The 21,333-nt window shown below is 42.2% G+C and overlaps 3 protein-coding genes across 5 annotated transcripts; 1 reads left to right on the forward strand and 2 right to left on the reverse strand.

The window, feature by feature from the left end:
- Positions 1-154: 154 nt before the first annotated feature.
- On the forward strand, positions 155-11,943 carry LOC106647998 (attractin). Its single transcript, XM_014364593.2, has 10 exons — positions 155-1,530; positions 4,356-4,769; positions 5,859-6,031; positions 6,235-7,318; positions 7,391-8,412; positions 8,488-8,628; positions 8,704-8,853; positions 8,918-9,305; positions 9,380-9,611; positions 9,712-11,943. Exons 1-10 carry the CDS (start codon positions 1,229-1,231, stop codon positions 9,955-9,957), a joined length of 4,152 nt encoding a protein of 1,383 aa, XP_014220079.1. The 5' UTR covers positions 155-1,228; the 3' UTR covers positions 9,958-11,943.
- Positions 11,944-12,080: 137 nt separating this feature from the next.
- On the reverse strand, positions 12,081-15,902 carry LOC106647999 (zinc finger protein 64 homolog, isoforms 1 and 2-like). Of its 3 annotated transcripts, none has more exons than XM_014364595.2 (3): positions 15,363-15,902; positions 14,931-15,079; positions 12,081-14,833 (listed from the first exon to the last, which is right to left on the reverse strand). In XM_014364595.2, the coding sequence occupies exon 3, from the start codon at positions 14,728-14,730 to the stop codon at positions 12,949-12,951; it is 1,782 nt and encodes a 593-aa protein (XP_014220081.1). In that variant the 5' UTR covers positions 14,731-14,833; positions 14,931-15,079; positions 15,363-15,902; the 3' UTR covers positions 12,081-12,948. The 3 variants fall into 3 exon arrangements, with proteins under 3 accessions (XP_014220081.1, XP_014220084.1, XP_014220082.1); XM_014364598.2 differs by lacking the exon at positions 15,363-15,902 and adding an exon at positions 15,217-15,336; XM_014364596.2 differs by lacking the exon at positions 15,363-15,902 and adding an exon at positions 15,211-15,336.
- Positions 15,903-17,428: 1,526 nt separating this feature from the next.
- On the reverse strand, positions 17,429-19,731 carry LOC106660356 (gastrula zinc finger protein XlCGF57.1-like). Its single transcript, XM_023459446.1, has 5 exons — positions 19,624-19,731; positions 19,445-19,556; positions 18,362-19,367; positions 17,968-18,136; positions 17,429-17,495 (listed from the first exon to the last, which is right to left on the reverse strand). The coding sequence occupies exons 1-5, from the start codon at positions 19,656-19,658 to the stop codon at positions 17,429-17,431; spliced, it is 1,389 nt and encodes a 462-aa protein (XP_023315214.1). The 5' UTR covers positions 19,659-19,731.
- Positions 19,732-21,333: the final 1,602 nt, after the last annotated feature.

Here is a 21,333-nt window from a genome sequence, read left to right on the forward strand (position 1 = left end):
CTGCGCTGCTGCTGCTGCTGTTTCAGGCTTGTGCCTGTCTGCCCCTGAGTCGGCACACGTATACATGTTTAAAACACGGTGAAACCGTCTCTGTTCGCCTGTGTGTGTGTGCTGTATATGTTTACGTGTATATGTACTGCCGCCGTCGCTGCTGCTGCCGTTTCGATATACACACGCACGCGTATAAACGTTCGTGTGCACTCTCACATCTGTACCGAACGCAGTGCTGCACACACGCACACACACGTATACAACGTACGTATACACAATAAACATATAAGTGTACAAGACAATATATATATATATCTCGTCCTCGCGCGCGCAGCAGCGGCACTGCCGCAGTTAATTCAGGCCTCTCCGTTGTACTGCACTGCACCTACTACTGCACCGCACAGTCCCCGTTATATATATATACATCTCGTTCGTGTGCATTTATATATATATAATGGTTAATAGCGAGATTGAAGGAGTAGCGCAGCATAGCCTACTATAGTATACACATAGTAGTAGTAGTAGTAGTAGTGCCAAGCAGCAGCAGCAGCAGAGAAGAAGAAGTGCACGTTACACATCTATATAGAGGAGCGTGATATGTGTCTCGCCTCGCACTGTCCTCCTGTGCTGCACGACACGACACACCACAAGGTGGTTACGAGCTGAGTCGGCTCCTCGATATCTCCTCGACGCATTTATACATAATATTTTTATTTGTGTTTTATCGACGGTGCTGTATAATTGTGACGCGAGCGCGAGTGATCCCCTGTCTCTTGTGTCTTGTGTCTTCTTCGTGTATACTCATACATACTACGTGTATACATCAGATGTGCGCGTGTGTGTGCGTGCCGCGCGCGCCCGACGTCTGTAATATGCGATGATAATGTGCTATCGTGCATCGAAATCGACGATATGATAGGGAGGAGAAAATATCGAGGATCATCGTTGCATAGTATGCTTTAGTGGTGCGAGAGAGAGAGAGCGAGAAACTAGGAAGAATAAAGCGAAGCAGACCGAGAATCATCATCAAGAGCTCGATGCATCATCGTCGTCGTCCTGAGGAGCGGCAGTGGCTGAGACTCGAACGACAACAACAACAACAACAACAACGTGTACAACAACTAGAACAATCGGTGCTCATGGTCGTTGCTCGCGCGGATCAACAACGGCCTGCGTCGACCCCGAGACGACCGATCTGACATGCAGCCGGACTGCAGCAGCAGCGGCCTGCTGAATCATGGCAGCTGTACAGGAGACAGCCCAGACTCTGCTCTATCTCTTTAAGACCAGCAAGTATCGTCGGCGACGACGCAAACCACCGTCGTCGACGGCCTCGGCTCTGCTGTTGCTGCTTCATCTTCTAGTCCTTGGCTGCGTCCTGCAGCTGGCCCAGGCCACCAGCATCGTGGGCTTCGGCGTCAGCAGCGTGGCCAGCTGCGATCAGGACAATTGCCAGAATGGCCAGTGCATCAACGGCAGCTGCGTCTGCCACGACGGATGGCAAGGGCCCAATTGTCAGTACTGCGCCAGCAAAGTCAGGTGAGTCTGAGCTCTCTGTGGGTATTTACACACACATGCTCGCTGTGTCAGACTGACTCAAGAGCTGATGTGTTAAAGAGTTTGCGACACATTCTTATCTGTGTGACAATGAGCAGCACAATGACTCTGTCGCTCTGCCATGGCTCTCTTTTTTGCTTGCTTGCACAGAGATAGGCTAATTATCTGCAGAGTATTACGGTTCCGATAACTACTATTACTACTCGTTGGGGAGCTAGTTAACAAAATGTTATCTCAATTTTTAGCATGTTAATGAGTGAAGTCTGGTGATGCGTATGCATCTTTTTTAATGTCATCTTTGTAAACATACAACAATTTTCTGTTTGTTTTATTTTGTATTTACATTACATGCAACTAATATTACATGACAATTTCTAATTTGCTGAAGATAAACTCGAGTGCGTGCAGAGTCAATATATCAGCACATTGTTTTATGTTGAACTATAGATTGATAATGTAAATAAATATTTGATAATTCTGACGTACATACAAATAGCAATGATAATTTCATTAACATATTTCACAAACTAAATCCTATAATTTTGATACTTTTAAGATTAAGTAATTGAATTGAATTATTATCTTCATTAGTTGTTACCTTTGAAAAACTAAAACAGTATAAAGATTCAAAACTACTGAAAAATTGTCACTATCAAACATATTGTACTCAAAGATTAAATCAAATAAAACGGATAATCGATTTTAAAATCCACACAGTTGATTACATCTGATCAGCACGATACTTTATTAAAGCTAAATTGCACTGAACTGTAAAAGGCCTGGCACGCTGCACAAAGCCTTTTTTCTTTTCTTTTTTTTTTTTTTTCATCCACACGTATGGAACAATTTGCCAGTGTATCTACCACACATAATCTTTGCTCATTAGTGCGCGTAATTTCACGCTCATTTTTCATTAATTTTTTTTTTTGTCCTTCTGTTTGTCCCAACGCACGACGTTGGAATAAAAAATTTTTCGTTCGCGCCAAATAAATTATTCGTGTCGCGTGACAACACCTGCGTTTGTTGTTCGATTACCCATAACGTACCTATATCTATATTAAAATATTATACTTTCTAATTTTTTTTTTTTTCTTATCACGGTCGGCATATAAGAATCGGCACGTGTTTGTCTTTTGCGAATTGAACGATACACATTAGTATAATAAGTAGCATATACGTAAATAATAGACGCGGCAACCGTGAGAGAAGAACCCACACGAATAATTGCTCGTTTAACTTCCCAGCTCTCGTTACGTGCACACCTTTTATACTTTTCCTACTTTTTTTTTTTTTTTTTTTTTTTTTTTNTATTTTTTTTTTTTTTTTTTTTGCTTCTTTTATTACGCAAGCCACTTATAAACGACGGGTAATTTTGATTTTATCGGTCGAGCGTAAAAAACATAAAAAAAGGAGGAAAGAGAGAAAAACAACAACGAGGGACAATGAAAATTTGCTTTTGCCCCTTCCGCGCGCGGCGGCACACGACGACGCCTGTACAACATATAAAAAGATAATAATTAAAAACAAATATACATTTTATTATCGATGCTTAGCCTCTCGTCAAACATTTATCCTTCATAGAGCACACGCACGTACGCTCTATAAACAGCAGCGACCGATTGCCGATAATACATTGTATTATATACGTGCTCGGTGTCAAATCCGCGGAATTACGCGCAGTAGCAGCGATATACAAGTATCGGGCCTCTTTTTTTGTCGTCGTTTTGTTGTTTTATCTAACGGTGGGTGTGGATCCCCCCCGAGTACCCAATGATCGTGAAATGTATTCCGTTCCTTTCTTTCACCACTACACCGACTAATTTTCTGACCGTGGCGCGTGGAACAAAGGCCAAATAAAACAAAAAAAAACTTCGCGAGTGCGATGATCATTTTATTTGTCCGCTGCAGTAGTGCGTGACGACGCGACTACTACTCGTGCATTAAATACGCGCGGAGGCGATAAGATATAGAAAATGAAACGCCGCAAGCAGCGCGTGTCACCGTCGCAGCCTAGTGTAGTACACATTATAATATACATAATAACAACGATTGTCGAGGAGCGCGCGTAAAATACCCGCGCGTTTTTTCTTTTCGTAAACAGAGAGAAAAACACTAACCGCTCGAGATCGGAAAATGGGTCGAAATGAGGAGAGAGAGACAGACGGATGGATAAAAAAAAGTCCAGTGTACCGTACGATGCACACGTAACACTGTACGAACTTACTTTATACATACACCGTGTGCGCGCGATGTTCAAAGAATCTACGATTAATCAGTCCTCCTCGGGCGCGGATAATTACTCACAATTGAAACTCGTCCGACTTTTCTGCAGCGCGCGTTAATATGCCCTGCGCATACCTACCTCGTATATATGAGCCGGGGCGCGCGACGAATATTAAAAGTAAAAAATGAAACATCATTTTCTTTCGTCGCGACGCGTCAACCTACTTATTGTCTCGGCGTCGGAGGCGATCCAAATTTTCTTTTGCGCATCGAGCACACAACACACACGGGTGGGCGGGTTGGTCATCGCGTTTTGTAAACATGTGCGTATACTGTGTATAAAAATTCCACGATCCCATTAAATTTTTCTTTTTTGTCGACGCGCGGCATCTGCAAACACACATGTGAAAATATAATACGATACTTTGTGACGCGCAGCTGCTGCTCCGTCGGCGACTCATCGATATAGTGTATATCCGACACTTTTTGGCTTCCTCCTCACCCACCGCCCCTCGTCGACCGCGAAAAATCACATCGCCGCAAGTTTTTTCATTCCTCTATCTTATTTTTTTTTTTATTTACAGGCTGAGCGGTCCATCGGGCACGATCCACGACGGCGTCGGCAACTACACCACGGACGTCAAATGCTCCTGGCTGATCAAACCGTCGAGGTCGTCGGCTCTGCTGCCGTCCGAATTATCGGGCAGCAGCAGCCCCACATCGACGTCGACGTCGACCTCGCCGACGATTCGCATGCACATCGAGGAGTTCGCCACCGAGTGCGGCTGGGACCATCTGTACATCTACGACGGGGACAGCGTCGAGGCGCCCCTGCTCGGCGTCTTCACCGGCCTCATGCACAAGCAGGACTATCACGTGAGGCGCGTGCCCGAGGTCGTGGCGCGCAGCGGCAGCGCCCTGCTGCACTTCTACTCCGACGTGGCCTACAACATGAGCGGCTTCAATATCACTTACAGGATCGACGCCTGTCCCAGTAGGTGAGCGAGTATAGGGGAACAAAAAAAAAAGAAAAAAAAAATTGAAAAGAGGAGAGAAAACTGGACCGAGCTTCGTGCCCGCGCGATTTATGTATTTTATATTATATTATTATACGACACCTTGACTCGGATTTTTCTTTTTTTTTTTGCTTTGCTTTGGCTTTTGTAACTCGAAACCTCCGCTGCGGTTTTCGATTAACGTCGCTATATGTACGCTCAGGAAAGGAGAGCTCGTCGTTCGCTCGTTGTCTCTCTCTGGCATTATTGTTATTTTACAAAGCCGCGCGCAGCGCAGCACACACGACGAAGCGAGAGAGAGAGAGACGAGAGACGTTAATTATGCAAAGCAAATCCTTCGGAGATTTAACCCAGAGAAAATTTCCCTCTGACGATGCATCGTTCGACGTCTGTGTATTTTTGCGACGAGAGATGTATATTATATATGACGTTATATCTATAACGCAAGAGAGATGATACAGAGAGATTGGCTTGTTGTCGTCGTCGACTCGTCTCTGTCTCTCTCGAGCTAAAAGGGATAACGATTGCTCCGTTGGTTCGATAATATACGTCTATACCGTAAATGTACGCGTGTGTCTGTGCTGCGGGTGACGTATTACATAGACGTAGTCGCGCAAAGTTCGAAATATAAACATACTTAAAGTACGAGTAAGGGAACTTTCGTACTTTTGCGTCTTCTTCGTCGTCGTCTTCGTCTTTTTTTTTCTCTCTTCTCTCTTATACGTATACCAGACACGCGTGCGCCTATGTATTTTATGCACATACGCGTGCTAAAGGTCTTTGACATTATAAGATACAAACGTGCGCGCGTGAGAGAGAGAGAGAGAGGGAAAAATTGGAGGAATGCGTTTTCTTGCGCGTTAGATGGACTTCTCGCTCGCGATAACAATTGCCAAGTATTTGCGAAAAGTATTCGAGAAAAATCAATCAATTATCCGCGCGACCTGATTTTCTCTCCAAGTTTTCACAACGTTACGTGTATTATAACACACAGCCGATATCGAGAATCGGAGAATCGAGTTAAAAGAAAAGCTGATCTAAATTTAATCATTATTTGTTTTCTCCCCGCAGAAACTCGAGCGTCGAGTGCTCGGGCAACGGCCAGTGCGTCTACGGCAACTGCACCTGCAACGCCTTCTGGATGGGCGAAGCCTGCGACATCGAGATCTGCCCGAACGAGTGCTCGAGGCACGGCGTGTGCAATCGCGAGGCGCATCGCTGCGACTGCGACTCCGATTACACGGGTAAGCAGCTCCTATACTCCATCATATTTTTTCTGTATATTTACGCGTTATTGTATATCGTCGACTGACTTTGTTCGCGCGCGTGCGGCGCATGAATGCCACCTTGTTGTTTTTTTTTTTTTTTTACCGATCGAGGAGGAAGTCGCATAACTGTATAAAAGGCATTATTAAACAATCGTTAATGCTGTGTATATACGTTTTAGGTGCCGATTGCAGCCAAGCGAAGAATCAAGGCTACTGGGAGCGAGTCGATTGGACGTCTTCCTCCACCGCGTCGTCGTCGTCGTTACCCGAGGGATCGGCCAGCCACTGCTCGGTCGTCTGGAAGGACCAGCTCTACGTCGTGGGCGGCGAGAGCTTCCATCGCGCCCAGATGGTCTACGTCTACGACTTTCGTCTCAACGTCTGGGAGGCGCAACAGCAGCAAGCGTCGACGTCTAAAAAACAACCGCTGCCTCGCTACGGCCACTCGTGCGTGCTGCACGCCGACAAGATCTACATGTACGGCGGCGTGATCGAGAACTCGACGGTGACGAGCGAGATCTGGACGTACGACCTGGCGGCGCGCCAATGGGACAATCTGACGGCGCACGAGCGCTGCCATCATCGCTCGGCGATGTGTGGCCCGATCAAGGTGGCCGGCCACACGGCCACCCTCGTGCAGGATCGCCAGGACCCCGACAGACGCGACAAGATGGTCGTGATATTCGGCCACTCGCCCCAGTACGGCTATCTCAACACCGTGCAGGAGTTCTACTTTCACACGCGCGAGTGGCAGATCGTCAAGACCTACGGCTTCCCGGTCAAGGGCGGCTACGGTCACAGCGCCGCTTACGACGCCCATCAGGCTGCCGAGCCTGCGCTCATCTACGTGTACGGCGGCTACGTGTCCGAGTCACAGGCCACCCAGGTGCTGACCAATCGTTTGTACGCCTATCATCCGAATCAGCCGCGCACCTGGCGCATGCTTACGGCGGCGCCGTCGGCGCGCTTCTTCCACACGGCGGCCTTCGTCTCGGACTCGCTCGTGCTGGTGTTCGGCGGCAACACGCACAACGACACGCTGCACTCGTACGGCGCCAGGTGCTACTCCGCCGACGCCATAGCCTACGACGTGACCTGCGACACCTGGAAGCAGTACCAGATGCCGAGAACGCTGGTGGATCTGTCTAGGTATGGTCACAGCGCGACCATCTTTCCCCAGAGGGAGGATCATCGGGGCAGGGCCGAGAGGTCCATGTACATTTTCGGTGGCTTCGATGGCCAGATGCTCAACGATATGCTCAAGTAAGTCGATGATACTCGATTAATAAGTTGGTCGATCAACGAGTTACAAAATGTCACGTTTCATTTGCCCAGATACACTCCCGGCAGCTGCGACCAGATGCAGAACTACAGCCAGTGCCTGAACGCGCGCGTCGGCGTCAAGTGCGTCTGGGACAAGCGCCAGAGCGTCTGCCTCCCCATTTCGCGCGTGCCCGCCAACGTGCTGCGCACCGACGACCCGCACGACGGCAAGTACATGCGTTGCCTCGACGACGCTCTGCCCCGCGGCCTCACCACCCACAAGGAGCTCTGCAAGCTGCTGACCGACTGCGCCGCCTGCGTGCAGACCTCCTACGACTGCGTCTGGTGCGGCAAGAGCTGCGCCCACGAGATCTGCCGCAATGTGGCCAACGCGCCGGCCCAGCACGCGGTGCGCCACCTCGAGGAGTGCTCGCCCAACGGCGGCGTTGAGTGCTACCAGCTGCACACGTGCCAGTCGTGCTCGGCCAATCTCAACTGCATCTGGTCCTGGTCGAACGGGCCCGATCGTTGCAAGCCGCTCTCGGACATAGCCATCAGCGCGCCCATCATGCCCTCGTCGTCGTCGTCGTCGTCAAGCGGCAATCTGAGCAGCAGCATCAGCAGCAGCCTGAGCAGCAGCAGCCCTGGTGGCGGTGGCAGTAGCAGCAGCAGCAGCAGCATCGTGCCGCAACCGCAGGCCCGCTCGGTGCCCGGCGACATCTGCCGCAGCCCCTGCGTCGACTACACGTCCTGCCGCAACTGCACCGAGACCGAGTGCATCTGGTGCCAGAACGAGGAGCGCTGCGTCGACAAGAACGCCTACCCGGCGAGCTTTCCCTACGGCCAGTGCCGCGAGTGGACCACCCTGCACGAGAAGTGCCGCGGCAGTAGTAAGTCGTCCACGTCGTCGTCGGCGGACGGCTGCGGCTCGCACAACTCGTGCGCGAGCTGTCGCGAGGCCGTGGAGTGCGGCTGGTGCGACGACGGCTCGGGCACGGGTCGGGGCAAGTGTCTGCCCGGGGGCGACGCTCGGCCCAGCGCCAAGAGCCTGGAGACCTGCCCCGCCGAGAATTGGTACTTTACGTCTTGTCCTCGTGAGTCACTTTATTGCATTTAAGACCAAAGCTTCGAGATTAGATTATGCTTAATGTTTTTTCTTTCAAATTCAGTATGTCAATGCAACGGTCACAGTATCTGCGAACCAGGTACGAGCAAGTGTATGGAATGTTTAGATTTAACTCAAGGACCTCATTGCGAAAAATGCAGGCCTGGCTATTACGGAAGTCCTCTGAACGGTGCTTCTTGTCAACGTAAGTTTTAATAATCACTTTCAAAGGGAAAAATAATAAATAAACGGAATTTAAATTGCGCCCGTTCGTTTGCAGCTTGTTCGTGCAACGATCAAGGTACGAACTGTACCAGTGAAACTGGTAAGTGTTTCTGTACAACGAAAGGCATAATTGGCGATCACTGCGAGAGATGCGACGTGAGCGGTCTCTACCACGGCGACCCGACGAACAGAGGATCTTGTTTCTGTAAGTCTCGGATATCGATAATAGTTACGAGGCCGATATTATAATAATCGTTCACTCTTCGCAGACGACTTGGCGATCGACTATCAATTCACGTTCAATCTGAGCAAGAAGGAGGACCGTCACTATCGAGCGATAAACTTCAAGAACTCGCCGCCAAAGCCCGACGTGGACGCGGACTTCTCCATCACGTGCTCCGTCATCGCCAAGATGAACATAACGATCAAGCGGGCCAACAGCATGGAGAAGCCCCTGCTGCTACAGGCCAACTGCACGAATCTGACCTACAAGCATCGCTTCAGCAAGGCCGACTACAACTTCGGCAACGAGGACAACAACACCCTCACGACGTTCTACGTGTACGTCTACGACTTCCAGCCACCCTTGTGGATTCAGATATCGTTCTCGCAGTATTCCAAGCTGAATCTACAGCAATTTTTCATAACTTTTTCTACGTGAGTTTTTCAATGATTCGATCGATTGCGAATTAAGATGAAGAGAGGCTGTCTAACTGAAATTTCGTCGACAGGTGCTTCCTAGCTTTGTTACTTGTTGCGGCTGTTTTGTGGAAGATCAAGCAGAAATACGACATGTACAGAAGACGGCAACGTTTGTTCGTCGAGATGCAGCAGATGGCCAATCGAGCCTTCAGTCAGGTTCTCGTCGAGATCGAGAGGCGAGACACTCTCGTGGCTGAGAACGAGGGCAACAACGAAGTCGAAGTGTCGAACAACACGCGCTCGAAGAAGAAGAAGAAAAAGGTTTTTTTTATAACTGATCGATTTTTTTCAATCTCGCACACCCCTTGAAATCGAAAGGACAATTTTTTTTACAATTCGTTTCTTCTCCTTCGCTTCGCAGGACGCACCGAGCCCGATAGCGCTGGAGCCGTGTTGCGGCAACAGAGCCGCGGTGCTCTCCCTACTAGTCAGACTGCCGACCGGCAGCGAGTCTTACACGCCTCCGGGCCAGAGCGCGGGTCTGGCGGTGGCGTCGGCGCTGGTGACTCTGGGCACTCCGCGCAGACCCTCGCAGGAGATCACCATCAAGGAGCCGAAGAAGTCGCGCAAATCGGGCAGCCAGCATCCGGAGTCGACCTGCATCTAGCATCAGCCGCGCATCGTCGTCGCTTCCTTCGTCTCGTCGTCTTGTAGGGCCTTTTTGTTGTGAATGAATAGAGAGAGAGAGAGAGAGAGAGAGAGGGGGAAAAAAATCATCGAATGTATTATTATCCCTCGTTGCTATCCAGGGCTGATTATGTTTTTCGCTAATTTTTGGTCACGACCGAATACTTCGTCGCGTCAATGGTTTCTTTTCTTTTCGAGTGAAGAGTCTTTATTTGTTTTGTTCGTCATTCCTTAAGTACTTATTACATAGTTCATCCGTACAACAAAGACTGAGTAACGTTTAGGTAGTCTCTTATATACTTTTTTTTTTCGTTATACATTGTTCATCGCATAAAATGCTGTTCTTTTTACTTTATACAATGTGCTGAGATATATGGTTGACACGGTTTTACAAAACTAGTTCGATACGGGGTCAAGTGATCGATGCAACGAGGGATTGTACAGTTTTGTATATAATATTATGATTACGCGAATACGTTGTTTTTTTTGTCAACGTAAGATGAGGATAAATCTTTTTTTTTTCACGTTTCCATTTCAATTTTATTCCGTGTGCAGGATTTTTTATTCTGTTAATATGGAATCAAATTAGTATTATTGGGAATTCAGGGTGAGAATATAATGAAGGCATGATATTTCGATACTTTTTGAATATATAGCATTAATTAAAGTCAAGACTTCGACTATCACGGCGCGATATATAAGCATAATTAATAAGTGGAGATGGAAATTTTTTGATTATAAAACAAATGGCGAAAGCTTTTCTATAGTTGTACAAAAATTTGAAAAAAGGTATTTGAGTGTAAAATTTTTTTGAAAAAGAGCAATTATTGAATACACATTATTTATATACAGTTTGTATTTACAGGTGATAGACTTTTTTGGTTTTGTAACAGCATTTCGATCAAGTCTTAAGAGATTTTTGACACTGCTCTGTTACATAGTTTTACGTCTCGAATCGATAATGCAAGATTATGATTCAATGAGAGTAACGTCGATGCGAGTTTATTTACGAGTTGATCAGTTAATTATTTTTCGTTTTCTTACAGATTATGCATGTAAAACTATGAGAATTTTTTACTGTTAAAATTTGTATTGTTCAGTCCATACAAAATTTTCTTTTGATCTTTTTGTCAAAGTGTATTCAGGTTCATCTAGTCTATAATAAATCAATCATATAACGAGTAGCAATGGATGTGTATCAGAGAATGAGCGTAGCAAAAATTTATTGTGAAAAATGCAATTTGCCATTAAGATTTGCAGTAACGCATATTTTATAAATGGCAGTATTTTATTACTAATTTCTATTAATATTTGTTTGATAATAATTTAATACTCGTACTCGTACATCGAACAAATAGTTATAATTTTCTTTTATACCCAGTAGTATATAAGCAACATCAAGAGTAAGATCTGCATTTTTATTTGATAAAAATGATGAATATCTGTATGATGAAAAATCAAAGGTAGTTGTTTTTATAAAACTTCTTATTGAATGTGATGGTATCATATTTTATTTCTTCTTACGTAAAATTTAATCAATCTTTATGTTCATGATGGGATTTTATTGAGTGATGCAAAGGAACATATTAAAGATATCAGAGTGAACTCATCACATTTTGCACTCATTGCAATTATCCATTTCAGAACCTTTGAATATGATTCATTGTTGTTATTGCGTAGGAAACTTTACTTTTCTCAAAACTATAATACGACATGTATTCCAAGACTGGCAAATGGCATTTTGATGTAATAAAGACGGGAGTATGTAATGGTGTACTGTTTTAAAAACGCAACTTTGTAAATGATAAAAAAATCGAGAAAAGACTCAGCTGTATTTTTACGCTAATAAAGTAATAGGACTGCAAGTTTGATTATAAATAGTTGCATTCAACTAAAATCATTGTATTATAATGAAATGAAAGCAAATTATTGTTTAAATAAAATTGATATATATGTAAATAAAAAACGTGTTTCACTGGAAATTTCACATGAAATTAATGAACTCACTATTAACTATGTTTCTCATATTTTTCTCTTTTCCTCGATCAAATGAAAACACTATCACTGATTTTGAAAAATAATAATAATCCAACTATGCAAAAATTCAGTTTCAAAAAACATTTTTTATGATATTGAAATCTATCGTTTATTAATAACTACAATTGTGTGCATATTCTTACATAAAAGCATTAATATTACAAGTTATCAAATATCTTCCACTTCGTGACTTGCTTATTAATAGTTTCTCTACTTTTATAAATTCTTTTAATTTAATTACCATTAAATATTTACATTACCACCCTTGTCCTTATGCTAAGAATAACATTATACAAAGAAAATTTTTTTAAAGCTGAATTCAATGTTCCAGCAATTGTACAAATTGTTATATTCTCAAAATTTCATCCCACCATATTTTGATGAACTTTTTTTATAAAGATGGTCAACTCTATAAGCATATAATGCCAAGACAATTCAAGAAATTAACTTACTCACGCCATAATGTGTGAGTAGGTCAACAAACAATCACTTAATGGTCGATTTTAAACGGCTGCGCTTTGAAAAGAGTTTCTACAAAGATATTACAGAGACATAACAAATTTATGAATATTTTCTTATAATCAAAAATGACTTTCTCAAAATGAGACTCCATAATGGAATCAGACTTATTAAACATATTCTTGTGTAACAGTTTGTAATAATTTTTTTCATCAAAATTCAAAAATAGGAACTTTATGTCCTAGAATTGGTCATCTACCCAGTTTTATATCACTTGCTATTCTCAATATTTGTGTTTCAAAAGTTCTTGTATTTGTACAGTCTTGAAAATGCACGTGCCCCTTTTATTACAGTTACATTTCAAAGTAAAGAATAAACATATTCTGTTGCTTTTATTCAAAACTTATTATTGTTACAAAATTTGTAACAAACTATAAATAAAAAGAAAACATTTGAATTATAAAATTACAAAACTTTAATTTGATTTTGTAACATTTGGGTCCTCTTCTATCTGATATCGATTCCAACACAAAGAGACCGGTTGACATTGATTATCAACTTCCACAGTTTCGCCATCAACTTTTTCAACAGTTCTTTCAGTTTGTACAACTAATACCTCTTGACTGGCTATATTTAAATCAACTTGATGACACCCTAAATCATCTTCTTTTAATGCAATTAATTCATATGAAGTAGTTCCATCTTTTTCTTCTGTCATAGTTATCCTATTCAGTTCTTCTTCTGTTACAGTTCTGGTTGTGTCAGTAATTTGATGATCATCATGTAAATGTGTTAAAAGTAAAGACATGGTGTGATATATTTTACAACAAAGTTCGCACTGAAAAGATGTGCCATCATCAGATTCCAGACAATGTGAATATTCTTTATGCATATGATAAACTTTTTTATGAAGTTGCATGTGCTTGTCATGATCTACTGATAAAATGAACTCATATGTACAGATATTACAGTACAAATAATGTTTTTCATAGCGTGTGTGAGACCTAAGACGATGAACACTGTCACAGACTTTACCACACACTGGGCATTTTAAACAAACGTGATTTGTAAGAGCTTCAGGGGTATCAAAAATCCCATAACAATCTTTACACTGAGAGGTCTTTTTGGTACAGCAATAATGTTTAAACCAATGCCTCTGTAATTGATGATTCAAATCGAAACCAAGTTTACAGGTCAGACATAAATATCTTCCCCATTTGTCTCTTTTGGACTGGAAAAACATTGACTGTTCTGCAAATTCCAAATGTTTCTTGAAACTATTTTTTCTTGTCAAATTAACATTACAAACTTCACACTGATCTTGATGAGCTGGCATGTGCTTAAATACTAGATTTGGATTTTCATTACTGAATTGACAATAGTTACAAATGTACAATTCATTTTCTTTAGTTAAATGACATGATACATGTTTTTCAAACAATGTAGATTTGAAAAACATTGCTGTACAAGCAGGGCATTTAACAAATGGTTTTCCGCACTCTGTATATAAAAGAGAGAGCGATTCAAACTTTTTGATCCAGTTACCCAAATCCTTTTGTTCTGGGTTATCTGTTTCCAATGTATTATAGTCTTCGAACAAATTTACAACTGGCACCGGTTCATTTTGAACTGGATATTCTTGAGGTTTATCCATTTTTGCTACAGTTTCTTGAACTGGTTGCTCTATTGTGACAGTTGGCATGGTCTCTATCGTGGTGGTAGTCGTTTGCATAGTCTGCGCTGGTTGCGTATCAACTTTTTGCAAGAGTAGCATTTTTTTCTGTGGCTTCTGCGTTTTGTTACTGATCTCTTGTTGCTGTGTCTGTACAGTTGTGAACTCCTCTGCGTTGATCAATTGGCCCGACAGTGTCTGGCCATCGTCGCCCACCAGCGTTATTATAACGTACTTCTGCCCGTTGGTCGCCGCATCCAGCCCAGGTATACTGAATACTGTTTGACAGTCTTGCTCCGTCAGAGTCCCTGCTTCGAAGGTGACTTCTGCGGAATTGAGCTCTGTGACCTGACCGTGCACGGGCAGAATATCGGCTATCTGTATTTCCTCCTTCATGATATGATTCACATTCACATTGTCCTTCATTTCCACCTCTTTGTTCTCCAAGACCATGATGTTGCTGCGCTTATTGTTGACATTCTTATTGTCATTTTTGCTGGGGCGTTTTTTCCCTTTGGCTGGCTTCTTGTTCGCGTTGGCTGCGCCTTTTGGCACCCTTCGGCCCTCCTCCGTCAAAGTCAGCATCTTGCTGCGGATTAAATTTCTTCTATTTCTCGTCTATTCGAAACTCGCTGCGACTCTCTCGCTTTTGCTCGCGTCGACGATCGCCGAGTATCAAGGCGCTCAACTGTCAAAATTAATAACGATGTCGTAAGTGTACGGTGCTAATCAACAAAGACGAGCCAAAAAAAGCAACGAATGAAACAAAATCATAGGACACTTACCTAACTGGTCGCTTCTAGTCGCAATGCACGAACGTCATTATGATCATCGTCGTCGTCGTCGTCGTCGTCGTCATCGGGCACTTATAACCTTATATACGAGAGCTGAGCTGCGTTGAATCGCGTTCAGCCGTGTACAAACTGGTCGTCGTCTGCGCCGAGGGAAATCCAAAATAAAGAGAGAGACGGCGGGCCACACCATAAGAAACAAGAAAAAATTCAAGCGTCATTTATGCATTTCGTGTAAATGGATTTATAATATGCACATTTAATACACACGCACACACACTTTGTTTGTCCATCTATACGTCTCTCTGTACGAGTGATGTATATTTATATATGCGTATATAGAATACACATTACACACACAAACAATTAGATATGGACGCCGCTCGACTGTGTGTACTGTGTAGGTATATAAAATTGCCAACTTACCGCTCACATGCAACAGAGCGATCCGCTCAGCCAGTTCCGTGTACTATACTTTTCTCTCTCTCTCTCTCTCTCTCTTTCTCTCTATATATATATTGAATATATAAGCAAACACACGCGCGGCACACCGTGTGCCTATATAATAATAACAGCAGGAGCAGCACCACAGCGACTACTACAATGCGTCGATGCCCATACACACACACAAACACACACCGTACGTGTATGTACTTCCTCGAAGAGAGAGATTTCGCTAGAAGAACAGATGTTTTTTACGAGCTCACCCAAACACACACACATCCACACATATATGTGTCGGGGCAAACGTGTCTATATGCGATTATCACAAAAGATTTGCTCGAAAAATGACCGCTAATGCGTCGTCTCTTTTACAGTGTATACATGTAACTGCAATAGATATAGGTATGTTATCTTCGTCCTGCCTCTGCTGCTGGGCTGTGTGTGCTTGTTATGCAGTTTATGTGTACTGCGGGCGACTCTCGGGATTTACCACATATACATATAAATATAACCAATATACGCGTGCAGGTGACAGACAGCGACTAGCTGCGATGCATCGAATTATTATTGCTCGGCGAGTGGCGCGTCTATGTTGTATTATGCGCCGATAGATCGTGTGTATACACGCAATAATGAAGTGGATTATATAGGCGCACACGTTTTATTTAAGAAAAACATCGTATATAGTAATTGGCGATCGTATGCGCGCCGCGACGCTCGCGGATAAGGTAAAGATTCGCGATATCGACGGTAGCTGCACGCGAGATATAATTTTCGAGGCGACGCGCTCAGCGCTTCGAGCAGCGATTGATGTTTGAATTTATTAATATTCGTGCATTGACAGGTCTAATGATTCTCGAATAAAATATAAATTATTTATATGATGAAATTCAATTGATTGAATGAAAAAGACGGATTATTTCATCAGTTTTTTTTTCTAAACCATTAGCAGCACTCGTAGCTTTCTCAGAAAGCCTTTGCGCGTATCTTTTTTTGATACGATACGTCCTTAGATAATTCGAATTAATCGTTGAGAAAATCTTACGGTATCGTGTTGTGTATTGCGTTATAGAAATGTTTGAGCACAGAATAATACTGAAGCGTGACAAAGTTTTGAAAAAAGGGATAATTTTATAAGTGATGCCAATTTCTACTAAAAAAACATTTTTGATTTTTCATCTTAAAAGAAATGACTGTCGGCAAAAGATGCCAAGAACAAAAAGATCCTATAATCAAAAACTTATGTAAGAAAAACATTAAGTTAGGGCCTCTAAAAATGATTTGATTTTTATTAATTATTTGAACATCTGGAAAAAAGTATAGGTATTCTTCGATTGATTTCAAGACTCTTTTGTTCTTGGAGTTTTTTCCTGAAGTCGTTTGAGTTCCTTCAGAATAATATCAACAATTGTTCAATAAGAAAGAAAAATCACGAACTTTATTGATAAAATTCCTGTGGAAAGGTCTATTTATAGGTTTCAACTAGAATCAAATCAAAAGAAAAATATACTTTCGGTAATAATTCAGATCACGTTTTTTTTTGGTCACTTTTATCGAATTGCAAAAAAATGTTAGTCCTTTCTTTCCATAAACTAATAAATAAAAACATGTGTGTGCTAACATTTTTAATCAAGTAGCATTGAAAATCTAATTAATTTTGGCCACGGGGCTACTTCTAGTTTCTGGACTAATTATTAATTTACATTTTTATATTTAGAATTTATCTGACATACATTTGAAAATGTCTGTTAAACTAAACTGTTTATGATGGACGCTCAACATGCAAAGTAGATATAATGAAAATCTGCAGGAATAGGAAAGCGTTGAAAGCAATCAGCGCCTTAAATCATTTGAGAGCTCGAGAGTTCATTTTTTATTGTTGTTTATTTATTTTTTTACAAATAAAAAGGTAATGGAACGAAAAGAGAAGCCGCCTAAAATGACTTCTGAGTGGGCGAATTATTGTTGCCGAAATGAATAAAAATATTGCTATTTACTTCAGGTGTAATGAGAATTTGTAAATTAGTCCTCTTAACAAGTATATTGTCTCAAGTTTTAGTACGTGATTGTTGCACCTGATTGGCGTTGATCTTGAGATTACTCTTCCTCTTCTTTCTGCAAATATTGCATGCATACTTAATGTCATAATGTATCGCCTTGTGTGTGTTTTTCCGCATAAATCAAATTCTATTGTGACTCCATTGTGCATCCTATCTATATGGATTTTCAAATGACTTTTTGCGAATGTCTTATCGCATACATCACAAATATGTTTTAAATTTTACTATGAACCTTGTCAATGTGTGCTTTCAGATTACTCTTCCATGTGAATGACTTTCCACGCGTTTTACACGCTTGTTAGATTTTTCTATGAACCGCGACAATGTGTTTGTTTAGACTACACTTGTGTGTGAAAGTCTCTACACAAATATCACATTCATAAGTAATACCATTATGTATCATCTTGATGTGTTTTTGTAGATTACTCTTACTTGCGAATGTTTTTCCACATGTGACGCATGCGTGGGTCATATCTTTATGTTTCGTAACGATGTGGGTTTTTAGAGTACTTTGAAGGGTAAATGACTTTCCACAAGTATCACATGCATGTCGGATTTGCTTGTGCACCGAATTGATGTGCTTCTTGAGATTACTTTTGTCTGAGAATGTCTTTTGGCATATATCACATGCATGAACACTGTTGTGCATTGAATCGATGTGTTTTTTGAGCCTACCATTCTCTGAGAACTTCTTTCCTGAAAATTTCTTTCCGCATATATCACATACACATGTGACCCGATTGTGCACCAATTCGCTGTGGGTTTTGAGATAACATTTTTGTGTGAATGACTTTCCACATTGCATGCATGCATGCTTGACTTTATTGTGCACTGAATCAATGTGGATTTTGAGACTACTCTTTTCAGAGTATATCTTTCCGCAAATATCACATGCGTGTCTAACAACATTGTGCGCCTTACCGATATGGATTTTGACATGACTCTTTTGTGAAAATTTCTTGCCACATACATCACAAGTATGGGTGACACCCTTATGTGCCACGTCAATGTGTGTCTTGACATTACTCTTACTTGAGAATGTCTTTCCGCATATATCACAAGTAGGTGGGGTATCACTATGCGCCGAATCGACGTGGTTTTTGAGATGACCCTTTGTTGAGAATTTTTTTCCGCATATAACACAAGCATGAGTAATACCATTGTGCACTGAATCAATGTGGGCTTTGAGACTACTCTTTTCAGAATATTTCTTTCCGCAACTATCACATGCGTGTCTAATACCATTGTGCACGATATTGATATGGATTTTGACATGACTCTTTCGTGAAAATTTTTTGCCACATACATCACAAATATGGATGACACCCTTGTGTATGTGATTCTTGAGATTACTCTTACTTAAGAATGTTTTTCCACATATATCACAAGTAGGTGGGGCATCACTATGAGCCGAATCGATATGTTTTTTGAGAGTACTCTTGTCTGAGTATGTCTTTCCGCATATAACACAAGCATGAGTAATACCATTATGTACAAAGTCGATGTGCTTTTTGAGAGTATACTTGTATGAAAATTTCTTGCCACATTTAACACATGCATGCGTAATTTTATGATGTACCGAATCGATGTGGGTTTTGAGGTTACGATCTTTGTTGAGTTTTTTTGTAACTCTTTGTTTTTCTATCTGTTCGACAAGCATAGGGTCGAATATCAAATTCGATTTCTCTTCAGTGTCACCCACAATTTCTTGTTTTACTGACACCAAAGGTTCTATTTTAATTATGTTTTTAGTTTTATAATCATCGCTGCACTTCATACTCTGCAAGTGATTTTCGGAATCATCGTCAACTTTTTCAACTTTTAACGAATTAATGTTGGGCTTGACGTCTTCACATTCAACGATAATTTTTACTTCGTCATCAAATTCACTGTCATGATTTTTATCAAAATTACGAAGGTTATCGGTCTGTTGAAAAACGAAATATGGGTTATAAATATAATACAAGTGAAGTACGAATTATACATACAATTATCACCACTTACCGAATTTTCTGGCAGATGTGGTAAGAGTTGGAAGCTCTCGAGATCGGGTTTCTCGTCAATCTTTTCCCAATCATTTTCATTCGGCAAAACATTGCTAGGTTCCTCTTTCACGCTGCAATAAAATCATATATTTTGTCACGATGTTTTTTGTAATTTCATTCTCGTCAAATCGAAATTACCTGCTGGTACAGTTAAATAGACATCTGCGGGGCATCTTTCTCGTGTGGAATTTCACTAGAAATTAACCTCTCTGTGTGATGATCTAGGGAACTGCACGGGATAACTAACGAATTGTATAGCAATTTGCTCAAACTATTGTTTACATCGAGCATTCCACGACACCTTTAGTTCGTGTGTTGACCGGTACGCGGCATTGCAGGTTAATTCACGCTACTTATAGCAGCTGTCTGCGTGAACCGAGTAAAATTAAGTCTTTACACTACGAGCTCACACTATATAATAATTATATACTAATCATGTACCAATGATATATTATCACTCGAACTTTATGCGTTGGCCGAGACCCGCTGCATTGCGAGAGCGACTCTTGTGCCCTGCGTGGCCACCTAGTGGTCAAGACGGAAAGCGCGAGATGATCGGACGAAAGACAAGTACAGAGCAAGTCTTTAAAATTCATATCGAGTACATTCTTTGAATCAGCGATCTTTTTATTAAAAAAAAAAAAAGTGTATCAATGGAGCACGCACGCGATCGTTATCGACACGTGCATCTTAAAAAAAAAACGACGATCGTCGGAAAAGTATACGAAAGCGCGTGTGCCGACCCGATCGGTGTGGATCGGTAAATACTGTGCGCGTGTGCCACAGGGGGGTAATTCCTTACGCTCGAACGGGTACGTATTATAATATATAGGCCCGCGTCGTCAAAGTTAATTTAGCGTGATGTCGCTGTTGATTTAACAATTATGCCTCATTATGCGTACACACAATGTAATATAAAGCGCGGCGATCGATCGAATGGATCCTCGAGCCATCGCTGTGTATCGAGTCGCGACGAATATACTTTTTAATATTCGCGCATTGAGCAACGATCGGCCGCAGGATCGATTTTTCTTTTTCGCTACGATATACGTATATTATAGCCGCTTCTGTTGTTTTGCGCAATTCGCGCGCGTACACCGCGAGTCGTGCCCAGGCGCTTACTCACTCGAATGTAAATTATATAAATGCGCGCGCGCGCGAAGTTAAATTAGCCGGAAAAACTGGTCGGTGCAGCGGCGCGACTCATTTTTCCAGACTACTACAGGCCAGTTCGATCGCGCGCGCCGACACACCTCCGGATTTCGCGCCAGATCCCAAGGACAATAATATCGGTAAAAATTATGTTTGCTCGACGTGTCTCTCGGTTAAAAATATACATGCATACCGATAACGAGACTGCGCGACCCTTTCGCGATCGAAATCGTACGATCATTGGCACGACACCTACTCCAAGCGTGCATAATTATTATTCACTCGATACGAGATCGGTAAGAGATCGGCGCGACTCTTTGATTCTCTGCGTGCGTATAAACAAACGGTGTGTGTGCGTGCGCGCACGAGCTTCCACGTGTCTCGAATATAACGATATCATCACGGCTCTATAAATGCCGCGCGCTTTTACGACTTCGTATATCGTATACACATAGAGTACAATATAATTCTTATAATTATAATCAATTTTTACACTCTAAATAGTTTTTAATAGCCGTAGACGAATTGTTGTAAACGTAATTCGCGCCCGCCGACCGATTTATATTATAATAACGTTACGATTTTTTCATCATTCTTTCTTCTTACAAATCGGGTCTTTATCGTACGCTGCTCTCTCTCTATCTCTGAGCCAAAAAAATGCGTAGCTTGTTTATAGTGTCATTAAAAGCATGGTCG

The sequence above is a fragment of the Trichogramma pretiosum genome, unplaced genomic scaffold (genome assembly GCF_000599845.2).
Source record: "Trichogramma pretiosum strain Unisexual culture from Peru unplaced genomic scaffold, Tpre_2.0 scaffold61, whole genome shotgun sequence".
Classification (NCBI taxonomy): domain Eukaryota; kingdom Metazoa; phylum Arthropoda; class Insecta; order Hymenoptera; family Trichogrammatidae; genus Trichogramma; species Trichogramma pretiosum.

What these genes read in the sequence shown, in the direction of transcription:
- LOC106647998 (XM_014364593.2), top strand. Translation starts at nt 1,229, where the DNA reads ATGGCAGCTGTACAGGAGACAGCCCAGACTCTGCTCTATCTCTTTAAG. An exon ending in ATGCTCAACGATATGCTCAA is followed by an intron (nt 7,319 to 7,390) that starts GTAAGTCGATGA and finishes TCATTTGCCCAG; the next exon opens with ATACACTCCCGGCAGCTGCG. An exon ending in GTACTTTACGTCTTGTCCTC is followed by an intron (nt 8,413 to 8,487) that starts GTGAGTCACTTT and finishes TTTCAAATTCAG; the next exon opens with TATGTCAATGCAACGGTCAC.
- LOC106647999 (XM_014364595.2), bottom strand. Translation starts at nt 14,730, where the DNA reads ATGCTGACTTTGACGGAGGAGGGCCGAAGGGTGCCAAAAGGCGCAGCC.
- LOC106660356 (XM_023459446.1), bottom strand. Translation starts at nt 19,658, where the DNA reads ATGCCCCGCAGATGTCTATTTAACTGTACCAGCAG. An exon ending in CTATTTAACTGTACCAGCAG is followed by an intron (nt 19,557 to 19,623) that starts GTAATTTCGATT and finishes ATTTTATTGCAG; the next exon opens with CGTGAAAGAGGAACCTAGCA. An exon ending in GCATGTGATACTTGTGGAAA is followed by an intron (nt 17,496 to 17,967) that starts GTCATTTACCCT and finishes CAATATTTGCAG; the next exon opens with AAAGAAGAGGAAGAGTAATC.